This window comes from Azolla caroliniana, unplaced genomic scaffold, assembly GCF_043228905.1.
Source record: "Azolla caroliniana isolate FFs.n. ecotype wild unplaced genomic scaffold, voAzoCaro1.0.p SCAF_13, whole genome shotgun sequence".
Taxonomy (NCBI): Eukaryota; Viridiplantae; Streptophyta; class Polypodiopsida; order Salviniales; family Salviniaceae; genus Azolla; species Azolla caroliniana.
This window is the reverse complement of record NW_028230448.1, coordinates 9,795,032-9,816,536: the sequence shown is the minus strand read 5'-3', so window position 1 is coordinate 9,816,536 and position 21,505 is coordinate 9,795,032. Positions and strand designations below refer to the sequence as shown.

At 37.5% G+C, this 21,505-nt stretch overlaps 1 protein-coding gene and 1 pseudogene across 2 annotated transcripts; one reads left to right on the top strand and one right to left on the bottom strand.

Annotated features, from left to right (window-relative positions):
- The first annotated feature begins 1,916 nt into the window (after nt 1–1,916).
- Nucleotides 1,917–7,740, top strand: LOC147856070 (uncharacterized). Its single transcript, XM_087329680.1, has 8 exons — nt 1,917–2,066; nt 2,522–4,818; nt 4,919–5,036; nt 5,137–5,210; nt 5,997–6,229; nt 6,913–6,999; nt 7,133–7,232; nt 7,327–7,740. Exons 2-8 carry the CDS (start codon nt 2,635–2,637, stop codon nt 7,540–7,542), a joined length of 3,012 nt encoding a protein of 1,003 aa, XP_087185806.1. The 5' UTR covers nt 1,917–2,066; nt 2,522–2,634; the 3' UTR covers nt 7,543–7,740.
- A 1,398-nt stretch (nt 7,741–9,138) lies between these two features.
- Nucleotides 9,139–21,100, bottom strand: LOC147856069 (uncharacterized; annotated as a pseudogene). Its single transcript, XR_015530686.1, has 13 exons — nt 20,773–21,100; nt 20,241–20,355; nt 19,736–19,854; nt 19,176–19,323; nt 18,977–19,095; nt 18,789–18,872; nt 18,656–18,704; nt 18,480–18,571; nt 14,266–14,401; nt 14,057–14,145; nt 11,112–12,716; nt 10,416–11,038; nt 9,139–10,339 (listed from the first exon to the last, which is right to left on the bottom strand). The product of XR_015530686.1 is annotated as an uncharacterized LOC147856069 (transcript).
- Between the last annotated feature and the right edge of the window lie 405 nt (nt 21,101–21,505).

Here is a 21,505-nt window from a genome sequence, read left to right as displayed (position 1 = left end):
GCCAGTTCTTCTTCAACGTCGACGTAGAACACAACACACGCGGATGGGCTGGATCAAGCTACCAAACCACTCTAATACCATGTAAAGAATCATGGTATGATTCTGTGTAGAGGATATAGGTTAGAGATGTGTGTTTGTGTGTGTGTGTGTTTGAGAAGAGGAGAGGAGAGAGACACAAGATAGATAGAATAGACAATTGAAAATACTCAAGAAGATGTATATTACAAAGGAGATTAACCGACCTATTACAAAGTAGGAGGAGAGTGCTTTATATAGTCTCTCTCTCTCTTCATTAACTACCGAAGCTCATCGGTCATGGGGAATGTGGAAACTCATTAGTTATGTGTCATAGAATATGATTCTATGACACAGTTTATGTGTAGAGAGTAGTGGTGTGACTTTTGACCTTTGAGTGTTCATACACTCTCAAGGGTGTGTTCACACATTAGACTAGGTTGAGCTTGATTGTCAACAATCCTTGGTGAGGGCTTGTCTGATCGTTTCATCCTGATTCAATTTTGGGCAACTTTTGGCAAATGTCATGCAGAATGCCTCCCAACTCGTCGGCAAGCTCGAAAAGGGGGCAAGGGCTTTAACTTCTTCTTCAAAGTTAATCTCTTGGGAGGAGAGCTCAGACAACACCCGACTGAAGGTGTTGATGTGGGAGGTTGCTAGATCCGTCTCTCTCATCTTCATATTGAACAACTGTCGAATCAATATGAGCTTCGATGGGGAAGAATTTTTCTCGTATATGGCCTCAAGTTTCTCCCACAAAGAGAATGACGTTGTCTCCTTGGCCATGTTGACATAAATGTTCTCGGCTAGGTGTATCTGGATGGTCCATCGTGCGATTTCACCCATCGATCTCCACTCTTTAGTGGAATTTGGCGTTGGTTTGTCGCTTTGGCGAATCACTTCGACTTGTCTTCGGATTATGAGCACATATTGCATCGTTTCTTTCTATAGGGCAAAGTTCTTCCTGTTGAACTTCGGGATTTCCCCATTTGTGTTGGATTGTGTCGTCATTTTCTGGAAAGTAGATGTTGTTGGCCTTGTCTTTTCTCTCAACAAGATAGTTTCTCTTCTCAATCTTTGTTATTCGTTGCCTCCGGACAACAAAGTCGCTCTGATACCACTTGTTATAGATGATATGCGGAAGAATGTGTGAGGACCTGCACAGTAGTGTCAAGCGAACATCGAGTACAAGACAAAGAAGTAGGATGTGCACTATATGAAAGGAAAGTAAGAAACAAGATGCACACCGTTGAAGCTCTAATGGAAACTATATTTCTCTTCTGTAAAACTCTCTCTCTCTCTCTCTCTCTCTCTCTCTCTCTCTCTTTACAATGTTATGTTTCGGCTTATATATATACAAAAGCCCTAACTTGAAGACGTATTCACGCTTAGGATACAAAGTGGAAGGAGTCGACCTTTTATGCCAACAAGTTATTCACGAGCATCCATCCCTCCCTCTCTGCGCTTGGCAACACATCCTATATGCTCAAGGAAACCATTTCCTCACCTAGGCTTGGACAAGCATAGGCAAGATGGAAAACTATGAAGATGCAACGTTTCATTCAACTTGCGCAGTCTTCTTTTGTACTACAACCAGGGAGATTCATCGTGATGGGTTTATTTATATGTTCATATTGCCATGTGATGTTGTGTATGACACATTCAATATGTTTGTGTGTGTGTGTGTGTGTGTGTGTGTGTGTGTGTGTCTACTATTATCCAAAGTATGGTTAAAAGTTAGCTAGCTAGATATCATTTTGGTGGAAAATGGTTCCTTCTTCTGAATCTCCTTTTTATGTTTTCCCGTGTATTGGTTGGTTCCTCTATGTTTTGTTTGTTCGTTAACTTTTGAATGTACACTTTATTCAAATGGAAGGAGGGAGGGAATCGCCATCGCCATCGCCATCGCCATGAATGAGAGAGAGAGAGAGAGAGAGAAAGATCACCAAAGCAAATTCTGCGTGTTCCTAGGAGATGGCGTATGGACTTCACCTCATTGTTCATCTCCTCGGCAGACTCTCCAGAAATCGAGAGATCCTCGTTCCTGAAAGGTAGGCCTTTTTCATTTGCTTCCAAAAACCCGCGCTTTTCTCTTTCTCTTCTCTGTCTTTCTGCCCCAACCACACCGTTTCATCTCCTGCGATTTGATCTATACTCTGTCAATATGATCTAGAAGTAGCCAGAAAGAGCCAGAAAGAGTTGCCACACACACACACACAATTACTTTATAAGATATTTGTTTGATTCCTTCTTTAGATTCTTCATTGTTTGTTTATTATATCAGTCTACATGTTTTATTGAATACGATCTATCTGATTACACATTGCATTGTTTCCTTTTTAATCTATCTATTTGTATGCCCTTGTGTTCCTTATGATCTATCTATTCGTTTACATTTTATTTGTTCATCACATCATCTATATGTTTGCACGTTGCTGTGTTGCTTACAGCATCTATCCGTTTTACATTACCTGTTTGTGCCTTATATTGTCCATCGGGTTTACAGCCTTTAGTTGCATCTTATATTTCTTCTTCGAGTAAGTGAAGAGTACCAAGTCTGAACTTTCCTCAGCAGAAGATCAACCGTTATTGTTCGAGTGTACAAGAAATGAACCGCAAATGGATAATGACATAAGAGATGTTTCTGAGAGGGAAAAAATGATTCACGAAGACAGAATTCATACAAAGCATATCAATTCCTGTTTTGATGGCACAAAATTTTGTGAAGCTAAGAAGCTTTGCTGTGAAAGTGAAGATGAAAGAGGATATATTAGGGTTATTGATGAGGACCGCATCAATAGTTCTATTAAGATTAAAGGCAAGAGAGGTGCAGGTTTATATTCACGGGTTCCTATGAAAGGAGTTTTTTTGGTTCCACAACATGCACATCACAATATGAATCAGATCTTAGAATGCATGCCACATGAATCAGTTGCACACACACATTTATGTGTTGGCAGTGATGATACTTCAGTTTCTGAGAAAATCTATATGTTGGAGTCAATCATGGACATCAATATTGAACTACAGTCTAGTGAGAGGGAAAGTCCTGAAGCTACCTTCGCGAGACAGGAATCACATTTGAATTCTAAAAAGATAAATAAAGGAGCAAGAACAAAGAGAACTAGAAGGAAACTATACAATGAAGAATATTTGGTATTTTGCACCGGAAATAAGAGACTAAAGAAGTCACACATGGATTCATCACAGACAGAATATATGATGAATTGTAGACACGAAATAGCTGCAAGAACATTTTGTAATGTAGAGTCAGTGATATCTTGCATTCCAAATAAGAAAACAAAAGATTCAACTTCCAAACACCATGCACCATTCCTAAATAAGTCTGATCAGGTTGAAAAATCCATCAAAAAGAAGGAAAATGGAAGGAATTTGGAAATGCAAACGCTTTGCAAAAGGTCAAATGACACAGAAGCAAGATTTTTACGTGATACTACTCCAATGGGTAGGGACAGAGAATTGAAAGAGCTAGCTCGAAATGTTGCAAGGAAAGTGCTTTTGGATTCTGGTTTCAAACTAGAGTTCAGACAAAGGAAAGAAAAGGACTACCAAGATCCAGTATATCGCTCTCCAGAAGGCCATACACACTGGTCACTTCCAAAAGCGTGGAGGGCTTTTAAGGAATTACAAGCTAAGGGCCTCATTGAGGATACTAAAATGAAGTATGGCTTTGTTAAAGCTGACAAGAGTGCCATAATACTAGTGTTTTCTAGATTCGGCAAAAAGATGGAAGTAGCTTTGAGGAATAAAGGCTGTCTTTCAGGTACATGTTTGGAGATTTCAGAGGCTGAAGTGACCAATGCTGAACTGATAGACATTTTGTTGGAAGATTTAGGCGTTTTAAACAAAATTTTAAACACAACTAAAATACAGAAAAAACAACGTGAAGGTAAAGCAAAGAAGTCTTATGCAAAAGATATCACGCAGTGTAGGTCTACATCACCAGATGATTTGGATAACAAGGGCAAAACAAAGATCTCTAAGTTGAAAGATATAATACACATTGGAGTGTTGCCATCAGTTGATTATGTACATGGCAGGGGAAGAAAGCTAATTTCGTTGAATGAAAGTAGGACCTCTTCAAAATCTAGGTTCGTGCTGAAGCAGACAGAGAAAAACATGATGTTGACATCAAGAGCAAGCAATTCACCAAATGTTTGTAATAAATTTGTTAAGTCAGGTAATAAACAACGCATTTTGAAGGAATTTCTGATGAAGAAAGGCTATTTTAAAAGTGCTGGTCCTAAAAAACAAGAGGGTTTGAGCAAGAAAATAACAAAATTGAGAGCTCACTCTGATGTTCGATTGCAAGCACGTCCTTCAAGCTTAGGCGACAATGTTGGAAGTGAAGGTTTATCATGCCAGACCGGATGTACATTGTTTTCATGGATGATAGACAGGAATGTGATTGTGGAACGGGAGAGAATATTCTGGAAGGATCCAAAAAGCAGCAAGGTATTGAAGGAAGGAGTAGTGACTCGAGATGGAATACTGTGCAAATGCTGCAAGAAGGTTCATACTCTACAGAGTTTTAGAGATCATAGTGGAAACATGATAGCCAACTCACTGCAGCATCTGGTTTTTGCATCGGGAAAGTCTCTTTTGGATTGTCAATTAGATGCTTGGAATGCTGAAGTCCATCTTACAAAAACATCCAATTATGTTGGAGTAACTGCAGAAGACCCAAATGATGACTCATGTACGATTTGTGGAGATGGTGGAGACCTAATATGCTGTGATCGCTGCCCTTCAACTTTCCATGCATCTTGTTTACTTCTGGATGTGAGCGAGTGTACATAAAATGAGTGATTCCCTTTTTGGATTGATTCTGTTTTGTAACAAATTATTATTATAGCATTGTCATTTGATCGTCACACTGTAGAATGTTCCTGAAGGAGATTGGTGTTGTCCAAAATGCCGATGTGTGGCTTGTGGTGGTACTGAGCATAGTGTCAAAGGGGAATTACTAATGGTTGTATGCAAGCAGTGCAAAAATAGATGTAAGTAATTATTTCTCTTTGTTTTGGGTGTTTTAATGAGAGACTTCATTTAATCTAGTAAACATGGGGCTAATCATTGTACTACACTCTTTGTCATCAGATCATGTATCATGCATGAATGGGAAATGTAACATGGTTGATCATACGTATTTTTGCGGAGATTCCTGTGAAAAGGTGAAATCCTTGGATCTTTTGCTGTACAATTTGGCAATTTTTTCCCAGATGAGTTAGAAACTTGTAATCGTAAGTTCTAATAAGAAAATGTGAAGGAAATCTCAAGTAAGCTACCTTTCATAGGCTGCTTGATCTAAATATCTTTGAAGGATCATGTTGGAAAGACTGACTGCCTGATCCGAATACCTTTGATAGGATGTTATAAATTGACATCATCGTACAGAAGATTTCTAATGATTATGTTAGGCTTTGCAGATCTAATCAACAGTTTCTCAACACTTTACAAATAACAGTTTCACTGTGCTACCCTTTGATTAAAATGTGATGGAGCAATGAATTGTCGTTTTCTTTGTATCATCCCTTTTATGTTAGGCTTTGCAGATCTAATCAACAGTTTCTCAACACTTTACAAATAACAGTTTCACTGTCTAAAACTGTGGTACCCTTTGATTAATCAAAGGTGATGGAGCAATGAATTGTCGTTTCCTGCATAATCCATGCATAGACCATTATATCTGGAGATCCAGAATCTATGTCTAGGATTAACTGTATACATTGAATTGTCTTGATTTAATCTATTTTTATCGAGTTCTTAAGGCTTCTTAATCATAGGGGCGCATTAGGATTTTGGCATGTTGGTAGCGGATGAATTCTCTAGAAATTGGTTACTGGTGCACTATAGTTTATTTTTTAGCATTGTAAATATCTATCAAAAAATATGACGTTTACTGCTTGTAATATAGGTCAGATGTGATGTGGTAATGTTAATTTTAATGCATTTGATAGGTTAATGTGGGTCTTCGTGGGTTTAATGGGGTTGCACACCCTTTGGATGGTGGTTTGGAATGGACTTTGCTTCGCTGTTCAGCTATAAAGTCAAATTCCAATGAAACTAGAGTGAAAGTTGAGCACAATAGCAAACTTGCGGTGGCTCTTCTTGTCATAAGGGAATGCTTTAATCCTATGGTTGACCCTCGAACAAATATTGACATGATCGCCCAGGCAGTGTACAATCGCTGGTAACACTCTCTCTATCTCTCTTGCTAATCAATAAATGTCGCTGTGGTGTGGTTGATTCTGTCTATTTGACTAAGTGATAAAATAGATACAAATGTTTCAGTGCTGAGTTAGTACCGTGTATAAAGAGTGACATGACGTCTTATGATAAGGAGGCTTCCTGCTATTAAGAGTTTTTCCATCCAGAATGTGAAGAAGATACACAGTGGAGCAAGGAACATTTTTCCTTCACAAGTAGACTGATATGCAGAATACAAGCACCTAGGCAATTGGTTGTTAGCTCATTTGCTACGACTCAAGGCTGGCCACTTTGTCATACTTTATTAGACTCTGATGTCGATGAGGTTTTAGACTGCTTCTATAGAGGGAGGGAGCAGAAGCTAACCTTGCTGAGGTATTTTTATAGAGACGTTACTTTATGTAGATGACATCATATTTATTTGAGACCTTCCTGAGGGACTAGAGGATACCTATGCACACTTAAGCTGCACCGCATTCCATGCATTATGATGTACAACTGCACATGGGAGATGTTTTGAGATTAACCCTTCTGCACATTTTAATTAAGCAGATGAAATTGTCTTTGCAATGTATGTCATTTGTTTTATAATTGTGTTTGTAAAATCAAGCCCTTGGCTGGAGCTTATATACTGGGCATGCTTAATTCAACACAACTTACAATCAGGTGCGAGTTTGATCGGTTGAATTATGCTGACTTCTATACGCTAGTTTTGGAGGATAACGGTGAGGTGGTTTCAGTTGCATCAATCAGGTATTACATTTCTAAATTCTCAAATTAGTCTCTTCTAGTATACTGTAGGATGTAAATTGTAAACCTCATTGATGCACTCTCCTGTATTTGTATTTTGACATTGGTGATGTAAACTTATTACGTGATCTGGCAGAGTACATGGTACCTGTCTTGCAGAGATACCGCTTATCTGTACTCGACGCAAATACCGGCGAAAGGGAATGTGCAAATTACTTTTTGGCATAATTGAGAAGGTTGAAGATTCTCTGTGCTCTTTACTATTTATGTTAGTGTTTTGACATTTTGTATTTGGCACGAAGATTGTATTTGACATTTTGTATTTGGCAGATGTTAGGCTCCTTGGGGGTTGCAACCTTGATTTTACCAGCGATTCCTGAAACGTTAGCAACCTGGACGAATGCTTTTGGTTTCAGACCTCTGGATCCAGCTCAGAAAGAAGCAATTATTAATTACAGTATGATGATGTTCCCTGGAACTGAATTACTCCAGAAACACATTCAAAGCATAGATGCAGTGAGCGATAATGAAATAAATATTTTCTGAGGAAGAATGAGTTAAGAAACTTCTCAGATGATTAAATAGCTGGATGTTGCAGAATTTAGCCTGTTGTAAAACCTGACAAGGTGGCAATGTTTTCTTTGTGGTTACATTTCAACAATAAAGCTGAACCGCTAATTCAGGGTACCGAGAGAGCTGATGTTTTAAACAGGACTTGGACAAGTTGAACTGGAGTTTAGAAATACTTGCTTGAGATGTGTATAAATGACTTTAATCGAACGAAGCCTATCTTTTATTTCCAAGCTCTCTCGGCTTCAAGCATCCTTTTAAAAAGGCTTTTGATCCTAATGTCAAATAATTTTGCTATGGAATAAAAGATAATGAAATGCTGGAGATTTGGGACTCGTAGTTCTACCATTGTAATTCAGTCTCCGGACATTAAAAGATTCAGTTAGAATTTCCATAACTAGATGAAACTTTGTTATCACATTATCCATTACATGAGCAAGCATATGGGTCAGAAACTTATAATGTCCACACATTTGGCTTGGAGACTCATCAAAAGCTAGAAAACACTAGCCTTGCTAGCTGGTGTTCTGATTGAACCAAATAACGAAAGTCCATGTCTAACTCTCTAGTAGATTAGATTGTGTGATTGATGGCAGTTGTGCTGGTAGTTTACGACATATTGGCTAAATCTCTTACACGCACTGGATGTAGGGATATATTAATCATAGACTTGCATTTATAACCATACTGCTTGGACATATCAGAGGAAACATAGCAAATGCATAGATATTGATTGATGTCGAATTTGTTAAACATGCAAAATTGTTGTCAATGAAAATTGACTTAGAAAACAATTTGTACCATAAACTCAACAAAACTTGTCTTTGTACCCATCATGTATGCTTGTTGAACTTAGAAAACAATGTGTTTAACCATTAACTAGTTAATATTTAGTTGAACTGCCTGTTGTAAGACCAGAATAATACTTTATAACAGGCATCAAGGGAATTCTATGCACACAGAATGCATACAATGTAATGCAGGTCTTTCCAGAATCACTATAGATGATGTCCCATAATAAAAACCTACTTCCTGACACTAAAGGGCATGCACACCATGATCTCACAAAGTATGACAGTCTTCATTCAGCACGTTTGAAATGAAAAATCATGTAGGGCTCAAACTTAACCTTCAATCTCTATACTACATACATGTTCACTTTTAAAGAGATATTTGTACTGTGGAGCAAACAGGTAGTGTTAATTAAGAAATAGGTAGGATGTTAACAATTGATCCTGCAAAGTAATATTCCTGAAATCAAAAACTCAACAAGCATGCAGATGGATGATTCAAATACATCATACCAATTATAAACAACCAAGAGCCCATGAAGAGGAATTAGTAACAAGTGCAGATATCACCCTACTTAAAACAGATTGTTGAAGATTGAATTGGCTATTAACTGTCAGGTAGTAACAAAATATCAATCAGGTACTGATTTTTCCTTCTGGATTTACTAGCATATGTTAACTTATAAATACATAATTAGTGGATCAATCACCAAATGATACAACAGTTCAGCCACTTCACAGTGAATAAGCAGCACATGAGGGTTATTCTCTTGCCAGGAGATGTACAAATGTAGATACAGCAGCAAATGGCTTTACCCACTTCATATATTCAAAGAGATTTTATGTTCACCAAGAAAAGAATATATGACATACATGAAGCAAATAAACCAAATTTCTGAACAGATTTTGAATCACTCTGAGGTCTCTATTAATTTCACCGCAAAATGATGCAATAATCCTGTCATGCCAAAATTGAAAGATCAGCAAGCAGATCATCCAAAAGTATCACTTTTCAGGTAAATAGATTTTTAGCTTGTATAATAAAATAAAATAAAAACAAAATAAGGACCATTCCAGCAAAGAATTGCCTTCATGGGCAGTCATTGTTTTGGTGCACAGACAAGCACAAGAATTTCGAACCTCACATGTGACACGACTTTGGTTTGTATGTTGACTAACTGAACGTGACAGACTTTGGTATGTATATTGACTAACTGAATTTTCTTGTAAGATCACTGCAGATCGGTAACTGTATTCCATACATCAGAGAATTTACGAATGAGCTCCTAGAAGCAATAGCTCATCAGTGCAAAATATTTTATGACAGACCTGTGCAATCATGTTTCACATCATGCTTGGGTCAAGATAAGGAGCAATGAAAACATTTCGTTTGCACTGACATCATTCTCTGCACCTACCATTACTGTTCAGTTCCATCAACAGACGAACTCTTTTCTTGATCAGTTGCATTCTCTGAACTTTGTAAACTGCTGGCGCCTACTGTCAAGTTGCCATCAAGCTATAGTAATTTTTTCATAATTTGCTCCACAACAAGTGCTAAAGCTCACAGACCAAGCTGAAAAGAAGAGCATATTTCCATGCTTCTTCACAATGCATGATATAGCAGTATACCACTAATATCCTGATACTGATACTTGACCACATTTGGTGTCACAAAGCAAGGTTATGGCACTTGTATAATAGTAAGGAATTTATGCTGTTCAAAAAGCCATCATCCACACTAGCCTTGTTCAATGCAGAAGACCAAAATGGCATGTCATCAGTTCTGTAACTTCACCAAGTAGTCAGTCACAAATCATTCATAATTCTGGAAATTTGCAAATGCACGACATGTCATGATAAGAGGTCAAACATCCGTTTTAGAGATAATATTGTCCTCTAGTACTGCTAAATGGGCCAACTCTGGATGGTCCCTGATCATCGTGAAAGCTTGTATCTGCAAAATATCTTGACCGCAATTCCTACAAATAAAGTAATTAGCAATCAATCAATTCAAATATTCGGATGCAGCTATTACATCAAAAGCTTCATTACTACCTTGTTCCGTGATAATTCTTCTAAGAGACTTTGAGGAACTCTATCCAGAGACATGTGAGGCACAGCTGATTTCCCAACCATATTGACTGACTGTTGCCCTGTGGAATTAACCTCCGGAATTATGTTCCAATCCTCCCAAAAGGTAGGCTGGAACCTGGTTTTGGTTGTGCCATTGCCATAAACAGAATCTTGTATACTGCGTTGAAAGGTTGCATTATGATATTGCCCTGATAACCTTTGGTGATTAATAGACTCATTGAGAGATGAATGGAACAAAGATGGTAACAACGAATCATGGTCCTGATTTAAGTATCCAGTCTGGGAGGTGGAATTCATGCTGCCATAGTTTATATATGTACCTTCATGATTAGGTTGACAACTTGAATCATAATCAATCAATCTAGCCTGCTGTGACAAAGGAGTTGCTTGGGAAATGGAGGTCTGCAGTGAGGAACTACCTATAAAGGGCATAGTTGACCTTGTGACAGGTTGCAACTTCCCTCTTCCAACAGCCATGATTGCAGGATCTATGAATTCAACATCATGTGTACTATTGTTAATAGATTCAGATTGACTATAAATGCTAGACACATCCACCAGTCGAGATGGATCTTGACTGGATTCTGCAAAAGAACAATTATGTGAATGTATTGATTTCAATAAGAAAAAAAACTGGAGGAACTTGCAATACTGCACCTGGAAGTTTTCTTGAATCCATTGATCTGCTATTTTGAGAAAAACCAGGAGGTGGAACTGCTGATGCTCTGATAGCTGAAAATCCAGGAGGAGCACTAACAGTACTCCTGGAGTTTGACAATGAGGATTGCACTGTATCAGAAGTCAAGACATGAGCTAGCAGAAACAGAACAAGCAAAAAGGTTTTTATAAATCACAAACATAAGTTTTAAGCTGAGACTGTTCTTACTAGATTCTCCTGAATACAGAACCTTGTTTTGAAATGATTCACCAGTGGAAAAGACATCTGAAGTGTTTGAAACACTGCTATTTAATAATCTGTGATATTGTGCATTTTCCATCACTTGAAAATCAACATTATCTGTGAGGACCTCTGCAGTTGCATCATCTTGCCTAGCAAAACGGAACCTTGACTGTCCAGTACCAGAAGGCTTCCATGATGGAAATGTTTCCTGTAAATGTATTTCAGGAGGAGGCTCTACATTTTTCCCATTGAACAAGAGTTGAGCTAGATCTTGTGGATTACCATCGGTCCACAGGTCAAACCCAGTTGCAAACATGTCAGTTATGAGCTCATGCTCCATGAGACCATTTATTACCTTTTCTGATACTCGATGCCTTGGTAAATTTCCTAATTTGTCTTCCACACACAAAGAGTTTCTAGACAGAAGCTTCTTGTCATCTTTCATGAGCATAGATAAGTGCTCCCTAGTAGCAGAATCCAAGCATGAATCTTCAGGAAGCACTCTTTTCTGAAAGGTTGATTTTTCTTCAATTTGAGTATTTAGTAAATTTATAGAGTCCTGATCGCAATTACCACCACCAGTTGAAGATGCTTGAAATGTGTGGACACTGCTTTCCAGGCAAGTATCATGAGTGTCAGGATGCAACTCGCAGTTGTCCATCTCCAGTCTCAAACCATTTTCTGAGATATGATTTGATGTTTCAGCATCAGAATGCAACTGGCTAGATATGTTTGGGCTACCATATGGTGAAACGTTTGTCTCTATCATAACTTCAATGTTTGTAGATGAATTATTATTGAGAATCACAGCTCCCGCAGAACTAGCACAATTCTCATGTACAGTTGTTACCTGAGATGTCTCTCTCTCTATGAGAGCAATTGCCCTCATGTCATTATCCTGAGAATCAGAAATTTGATCACAAACAGAATTGGAGGAAGAATCCAATTTTGATTCTTCTCGAATATCATTTAGATCATTGATATCTAAACCGCTAAATTTCCTGCTATGAGAAGCTACCATGTTTGATACAGGCATTGGGAACTCTATATCAATATTTGAAGTGTCTAAATCAGGAAGACAATTTTTGGTTTCGAAATTTCCAGCAGAATGACTGCTTGCTAACTGCATTGGTGCAACTGTTTGAGCTTCATCGGTGTCATTGGATTTTACCCCACCATGGTTGTTAATATATGGTATCTGGATAGGCTGTCCACTTCCATATTTTCCAGGAACTGTCAATAGAGATGAGTTTGTTGCCGTAAGCATTCCTACACCTGCTTTCGGCTTCATAGTGGCAATACCAACACCACTCTTTCCTGCAGAAGTGAGTCGGGATGATGAGATGTTGGAACGTGATCCCCTGCATTTCATATTTTCCATAACAAGAAAATCAGTCACAAAGAAAAATACTACACAAGTACAACAGTGACTGCATTGATATAGGAAGAATATTCTGCAAATTAAAAACATTTTAAGACTGCATGCATGTAAACACATACACATCCCTCCATTAGACCAGAATATTCTGTATTACAAATTGTGTATACATATGATTGAGATGAGATGCCACACAGGGAACATATAGAACAGGTAATCACAAACCAAGTTCCAAAACTCAGTTTTGGAAAATCTGAATTTATGTCAATTTGACCAAATCACACTACCTACATGCAAAATAGAGTAAAAATGTTTTTAATTTAGAGTAAATTTCCTCCATTAGGAAGGGTACAGGTAAGCACATTGATATAGGAAGAAAATTCTACAAATTAAGAACATTGTAAGACATGTAAACACATACACATCCCTCCATTAGACCAGAATATTCTGTATTACAAATGGTGTGTACATGTGATTGAGATGAGATGCAACACAGTGAACAGCTAGTCACAAACCAAGTTCCAAAACTCAGTTTTGGAAAATCTGCATTTATGTCAAATTTGACCAAATCACACTACCTACATGCTAAATAGAGTAAAATTGTTTTTAATTTAGCGTAAATTTCTTCCATAAGCCCTTAATGGAACTCGGAACTCACATATGAGACCAGAAAAATCACTCTGGTCAGTTGAGAAAACAATTGCACACGTGCCTGTTTAGGAAAAATTTCACATCTGCCATTTCTTCAGATCCCACCAGAATTTTCAAGCTATCATTCCATTATCTACAGATATTTTGTATTCTATTTGTCTTATCATGCACACAGATATATCTAGGATTTACATATTGAAGCAGCCTCAACCAAGGGTTATTTGCCATTTAAAGGAGTTGAGCATTATGTTGTCATAGATAAAACAAACAGACATTTTAACGTTGATTTGAAGTAGATTTATGACACTCACAAGTACACAAGATCATGTTCAAATGTTTTGCAAACTAGTAATGTACCACTTTGTACAACAAAAACTGCACATAGTTGTCCTAAATACACATCAATCTGACATAGAAATTCCACACACAAGTGGTGCTTGAACACACCTAAGAATATCATCCAACGCTTTAACTACAAAGTTCAAATTTTGGCCCTTCAAGCTACTAAAAATAATCTATGAGAGTAATATGAACTCATGGACTTTGTCAAGGTCATATTCACAACACAAGGAAAATAGTTTTTATGAACAGAAGCATTTACATCTAGCAGTGTCATATACTCATAAACTTCATTAGCTCTAGTAATAATATAGGACAAATGTATGATTGTACCATGATGCTGCAGCAGGCAAACTGCTAGATTTTCCAGCACTTCCAACCATTGATGATTTTGGTAAATACCCTGGTGTAGATGATGTATGCTGAAGAATGTTCAGGAAAACATAATTAAAGTCAAATAAAATTCAATTCGGAATTATTATGTGAATCATATAGTGCCCTGCAATTGTCTTCTGTGTTAAAATTCATATCATGAAACTTACAGATGTAGGGGCTACAGATGAAGATGTCAGTGTTCCAGATGTTGATGGTAACGAACTGGCTTCCATTGGAGGAGGTAAACCAACTCCAGAACGCAACAAAGGTGGATGTGTAAGCTCATGGAAATATTGATTTTTGCTGCAGTTTAAGAGATGATGGTTCAAGAAACCGAAATTTAATTTGATGGGTAATTTAATTTACACGACTTTCAATTGAACACAAAAGCTATGTTCACCAACACTTGGTAAATTGTGTCATACTGAACCATTCATAAGGTACATGTTTCAACCAAATTGACAATTCGTGCAGTTTTTGTCAGTTACAGATGAAATGTAGGAAATCCCCATCCATTTATTCCAAAAACTGTGGCTTAAAGTTACAAAAAGCACTTTGCAGCTCCAGGTTTTAGAATGACCATTTCATTTCAAAAAGACAAACATATGGCTTTGTAAATAAACCTTACATATCAGATACTTACAGAGGGTGATTTCAGTTCCAATGATCAGGAACCAAACCCTATTGTTGGTTACTACTCATGATTACATTCCAAGCCATATTGTTTTGGGAATATAAAGTAGAAAGACATTTACTGAGTTAAACATAAAGAGTTATAAGCTTTGTTGAGCCTCATATAGATTTGGTCTTTCAGAACATCAATCTTTTCCTATTCTTTATAATTGGTGAATGTAATGATTAATGTAGAGCACGAAAGTCACAAAGCAGCTACATGTCTAGCAAAAAGCATGAGAAGATGGGCCCATGCCAAGGAGCCAATTCATCCTCGGTAATAAGATCCACAATAGGCTATTGCACTGAACTGCTAATGAAGGAAACTTGTCAAACTGCTGGTATGATTTCACTCAAGAATGGGAATCAAAGATAAACGTTGTTGCGTCGAATCGCCAGGATTTATTCAAGTGGAAATCATAGAAGTAAACACGATGGTTGGAGGAAGAGCTTGGAAATATGCAAATAGTTTTTCTTAATTTTAGGCCAATCCTTTCTTAAATTTACAAATATGGCCCAAATATTCGAGACACAACTCATTCTCTAAACATTTGATTCACACGTTTGCTCTAGTGAGCACCTTATCAGCTGAAATTCCACGAATTTTACCTTGCGAATTGTGAGCTTCAGGAAAACACATTCCAGATTGTAAATTTATTCCAACAGCCCCATAGAAACACAAAAAGAGGAACAAATTTTGTACTTGCAAAACGCATCAAGATATAATCACTAATTGTAAACTGCTAATTTATGAATACCTTTAACATTGATCTCTAGGAAACCCAAAACTTCCTTTGCGCCGTATAGATAAAGAAAATTTATTCATTTTGTTATCATTATTTGCTTTGCAAGCCAATAATTCTGATCTTTATCACATAAGACTATTCATATCTGTAATCATAATGTCTCACAGGAGAAACTCCGCATCTACCAGAGAGTTAATTAATCTTTATTTTCTGTCATTCTCTCTCAACTACACAGCTCTTTGTTTATAGTTCGTGATAGGGTCAGTAGATTCAGAGTTTTGAACATCAAGGCAGTGTACAACCTTGCCTAGTCAACTTATTATATTGACGTTATTCTAGAGAGACCAATGTGAGTCTTCTTGAGATAATTAACAACTCTCAAAAGACTCTCAATTATCTTGGTGCCTATTACCTAACATAGGACTCTCATGAACTTTATCACAACAAGAAGCTGGATAATAAAGTTAAGGCAATGATATAAAACACATTATATGACCCATAGAAGTATTCTATTCGATGTTAGGCTTAGTGTCTTTACCTTTCTTGTTATTAGACACTTCATCACACTCCTTATAGACAAGAACTTGTTACGTTCTCTTCATGGGGTTGGCTTCCCAACCACCCAAAAGAAAATGGCCTCCCAAAATACATTAATCAACCACATTCCAACCAAGCAAGATCACATTGAGTTTCTTCGACACAAGCAACATGAGCACAGAATCAGAAACTCAAGGCCAGTCTCAGTGAATTCGGCAACTGATTTAACACCAAGGAAATGCTTCCCATCATGACGGTGGCAAATGTGTAGACAAAAGACTGGATACACAAACCTTTAGTAGCTATTGAGGTCACCGTCAAATCACCAAAGTATGTAAAGGACAAGGATCGTGAGCATCGTCGCAAAAAGAACACCCTCAAGATATGCATCAGACTGTTGCCACCCATTGCTGATGCCTTCACATGTGACTAGATAGATGTGAAATCTCCTCAAATGAGGTCTCTATCCAGCACCATAGGCAATAGTTATACATCATGAGTAACAAAATGAAACATCTCCTCTAAGAGTGCACTTTAGCCAAAGCATCGCTTTCTTTGTGAACAAGGATAACAGAATTAAGTTCTGAATCACCAATCTCGTGTCATCAACGAGACCAACCAATGGATAGTAGAAAATCCCACCAATGTAACACAAAGTTGAGAAGCTCCCACGGATATAACAGAAAATGAAATGTCTCCACCAGGAGAACACTTTAACCAGCACATCATTTTCTTTGTGAACAAAGAAGACTGAATTAAGTTCCTACACACCAAATCTACGTCATCACAGAGACCAAGCAATGAATAGTGGAAAAACCCCACACCAACCAATGTAAGAAAGAACGAGTCGTTCCCAGAGATACACCAAGCCCACAATGAGACAAATATGTGATTCTCCATAAAGATTTCCAAGCTCCCAAACCCTCAACCATCTCCGAGAATATCCAACCCCATAGGATCTATACCTGTTTTGACAGGAAAAATAATATTCTGCATTTTTTGTTCCCATTGGTCATGTTCTGGTTTCTGAAGACATTCCTTGTTGACCACGATTTCGAGTTGCCCTGTTTCTTTGGTGCATTTTCACATATTTCTGGTGCATATATATAGATAGTAGATACATAGATATATAGATATACACACACTTTCATCTTAGCCATCTTGTCAATTGTGGGAGTGAGAAAAATACCTTCTCTAAGATGTAACAGTTCTCCAGAAAATCTTCACAGTGAATCCTATGTTTGTTTTTATTTGCTTGGTTAAGAAACTTATGAGTAAGGTTTCTTGCTAAAAGCTTACACATCTAAGTTAAACAACTCGTTTCCAAGGTGAGGACAGCATATTTACTTGCTTCAAATAAACACATTCAAGTCCTTCTGTCCCTTGTAGAGGAAAAATGCCTTCTCTAAGACGTTACTTTTTCCAAGAAAACAAATCCCACGGTAGTGATTTTTAGGATTGCTTTTGTTTGGTTAGTACTCTATAAAAAAGTCTAATTGAGAGTTTTCTAGGTCTCCTACACTGTTTCTACATTTTATTGATTGTATCAATACTCCTAACACCAGTTTGTGAGTAAATGCAATGTTATATAGCATAAAAATCTACTCTCACATGTGTATTATTTTCAAGGAAAAATCCTCACAGAGAACCTAGGCTTGCTTTTATTTGCTTAATAAAACTAAGAATAAGCCTAAACCATTCCAGATCTGCTACACCAATTCCACATAGTTGGCTGTAAAATCCCTTTACTTATGGAATCCAATCAATGCCACTCGTATCAAAATACATGCAATGTTATTGTACAAATGTACTCTCTCAGATATGTAACCATTTTTAAAAAGCCAGTCCTGATCCTTCAGGTGAGCTCAATCTATAGTGAGCCTTTAATAAATGTCTAACCCTTCATTGATAGTGTCACTCCTTTTCTGTAGGATGTAATCTTTTCCAAGCAAAACATCCTCACGGTTAAGTCCTGCATTTATTTTCCAGACTTAACTAGAATGTCTCAACACATTGGATTACAAATTCCTTCATTGATGCAATCAATGGTGATGACACCAGATTGTGAGTAAATGTGATATCTGGTCATGGAAAATTTTACCTTCTCTACGATGTAAGCTTCCTCCCAGAAACAAATCCCCATGAAGACTTGCTTTCACTTGCTTAATAAATCTATGAATAACACATAACTGCATACTTTCGGGATTACCTAGACCATTTCGATAGTTTTGGGAGTCATGTCCCTTCATTGATTGTATCAATGATCTTATGTAATCAGTTTATGAATAAATGTAATATTAGGTACTATAAAATAATTTTCCTGTTCAGTCATCATCTAGACCTCTGAATCATGTCATGTTCCCTCAATCAAATCATGTCCATCAAGTAATGAATATCCACCAATGTTTCAACCACAATGTAAATACCTTCCATATTTCGCAAGCATCTCCTCTTTTGTAAACGAGTCTTCACGAGTACCTTCATCATGTAAATATAAGCATTCTGGATTACTGCAAGGCTGCAGAAAAAAACAGTCAGCAAACCAAATGTCTAACCCAGAGAATATGGTAATACAGCACTTTCACAAGGTAAAGAAGCAAACCATGTGCTTAAGCCAGCTATTGCAGTATTTTGTGGTTCCAAAACAAGCCCTAGAAACAATCAGTACGATTAGTGATTCAAAAAGAACATAATCCTCCAATCCCCTTTTCCTAACCATCCAAAATAAGACTTACTTTAGGACCTTTCCTTCCAAAATACAGCCATTCACAGCTTCGATACACCGGAGAGCATCTTCCTCTTTCATATATGTTACATATCTACATACATTACATATTTACATATTTTGGAGGTTAATATAACCATAGTCTATTACTGCAATTATCATGAAACATTCTACAACATTGATAACAGAAAAACTCACACGCCAATACTAGAACTTGTAGATGACGAAGAGTGCTGAGAACTGCTTCCACTCAGCTTTGCTATGGATATTTTAAGGATTTTTCCATATTGGCCAAAATACTCTTTACGCTCCAATGTCTGACATGCACATGAATATCAACCATAGAAAAATCATCAAAAGTAACGGCATTAACAGCAGAATGTAAAGCATTTCAAACCTCCTCATCCGCAAATGGTGTTGGTATCCCAACAACATAAACAAGCTTTCTCTGGATAACACGGACATTACTTAAATTCTTCCTTCCTTCTGCTGATTTTAATTTGGATTTGCCAGACTTTTGTTTTCGCTCATTAATGTCTACCGGCCTGATTCAAAGCATCCAAGGTCAAGATGTAGAATGCCAAATATTGCTAGTATTTTTTCCCCCGGAGAAGTATAAATGGCCAAAAAAACTCCAAACAAATTAAAAGTTCAAAATCTTTCCAGAGCATGTCCTAAACTGGGAAGATTTCAAGTCGCTCATGCAGGCAAAAGTGAGAAATAGAAGCCATGGAAGATGAAGACAATGTCTATGACTCTTGCATTATACACATTTATGATCACAAAGGAAAAAAAAAAAGTTGATGGATGTTCATGCGAAAGATACTTATGTGTGAGATGTAATATATTCAAATGTATGAACAGAACAGCATAATCTGTTTAATAGATCAGTACAGGATTGACTTATTAATTCCTCTGAAACCTCACTTAAATGGTGCTTATTTGTATTAGACATACTTGGATGCTGTAGCCACTATTTTTTCTCGATTGTAAGCCTTCCTACATGCAGGACATCGCCCTTCAGTATTGTCCTTCTCCGCCATTTCCATTATATGATTCCAGCACCACACACAAATCTGTTAGGGAGAAGTAATTTAGATGCTTGTGGATAGTGGGTTCATGGTCCCTATACTTCAGTATGAATCAAGACTATAACCATTGCATTCACAGAAACATGAAAAGAACATTACATCTAAACTTTGTATCCTCCGAATTGTGTTTGCTAAGAGTAGTAAATAGTTTATAGGCTTTAATGAATGGAAGTGTTTTGTAAAACATAATGAAAACATAATGCATAAGAATATAAAAGGATAGAGAAAATATAATAGTAAAACATGAATTCCTTCGTATGTTCTTGATACAATACATCACAATACAAAGCAGTTGAAACTAGAACAGAAAGATCGTTAGCAATGGGAAGTAACTAGGAAGAAGGTTTAAGGAAAAACTGCCAAATTTTTACCTCATAACCACACCGACAAGGTTTGAGTTGCCGGTCTGTTGAATCCATCTCTTCCATGCACAACGGACAGCAATTATCCCAATCTTCCCCCATGTCTTCCATTAAGACCTAAATCCATGAAAACCAAACCACCTGTGTTAGAATGGCCTCCCTCTCTCTCCTCTGAAAGGAAAACTGACAACAAAACCAATACTCCAGCCGCCAAGTGCATACAGTAGTTTTACGTCAAATTATATATATCACACCTTAAAGATCTGCAAGTTTCAAATGCGTCATAACCAGACATCTGTTTTCATCAATCCAATACGAAGTTTTGTTTCTAAAACAGAAACTTTTTCGCAGCTAGTTTGAGCGGCAATAGAAAACGACCAGAGTCCACAGATCAGGCGTCAAAGATAGATGTATTATCATTTCAGAAACGCCGTGACAAGATCGATCAAAGGATGAAAAATAAGACGGAAAGAAGACGTAAAAGAACACGATCGTGCATACAAGACGAAAGGACAGGAGAGCACATAAATCTTACCTTACCTTGCAAAGGAGCGCGAGTAAGAAAGATGCAAAAATTCTTATTTGCTGACGACGTAGCAATTATGAAGAAACGTCGTCAAATTTCTGCTGCTTTTGTTGATGATATCCGAAACGAAGGATCAATGGGCAGACAAACAGATGACAGCAAGTAAGAATCAGGAAATGCAGAGAACGGATAAGAATTTGGAGAAAAGTTGTGGGGGATGTGGAGGTGCTGCCAGGCTATGGCGGAAATCTGCGAATGTGTGCTCCGTAAAAACCAGAGAGAGAGAGAGAGAGAGAGATGTTATTCTCTCTCTTTCTGTCTGCCCTATTTCCCCTTCCTTCCTTTTTTTCTTCTGTGTGCGCACACTCTATGTGTGTGTGTGTGTGTGTGTGTGTGTGTGTGTGTGTGTGTGTTGGTGGTGAAGTTTGATAGTTTGATTGGGAAAGAGGCGGTAGCCTAGTTAGCCACAACATTGAGACTAGAGGCGAAAACATGTTATTTTATCACTACTACTTCTTTTTCCAAAAAGATTTCCTCCATTAGTATTAGGAAAAAACGCCGGAAGGCTATAAAATGTACAATTAGTGAGTGTTATATACAAAAATGATGATCAGGGCAAGGACCATGAGTGATAATATTTCCATATTGGTCCTTCAGAGGAGACCGTGAATAGAGGCAACTTCCTCCATAATTGCAGTGTAAAAACGAAGGTGCGAAAGCGTTAGACAACCGGCTTAGCCGGATAGCA

Excerpts from the sequence above, each read along its gene's own strand:
- LOC147856070 (XM_087329680.1), top strand. The coding sequence starts at position 2,635 with ATGGATAATGACATAAGAGATGTTTCTGAGAGGGAAAAAATGATTCAC. Across the intron at positions 4,819-4,918 it reads CATCTTGTTTACTTCTGGAT|AATGTTCCTGAAGGAGATTG; the intron begins GTGAGCGAGTGT and ends GTCACACTGTAG. Across the intron at positions 5,037-5,136 it reads CAAGCAGTGCAAAAATAGAT|ATCATGTATCATGCATGAAT; the intron begins GTAAGTAATTAT and ends CTTTGTCATCAG.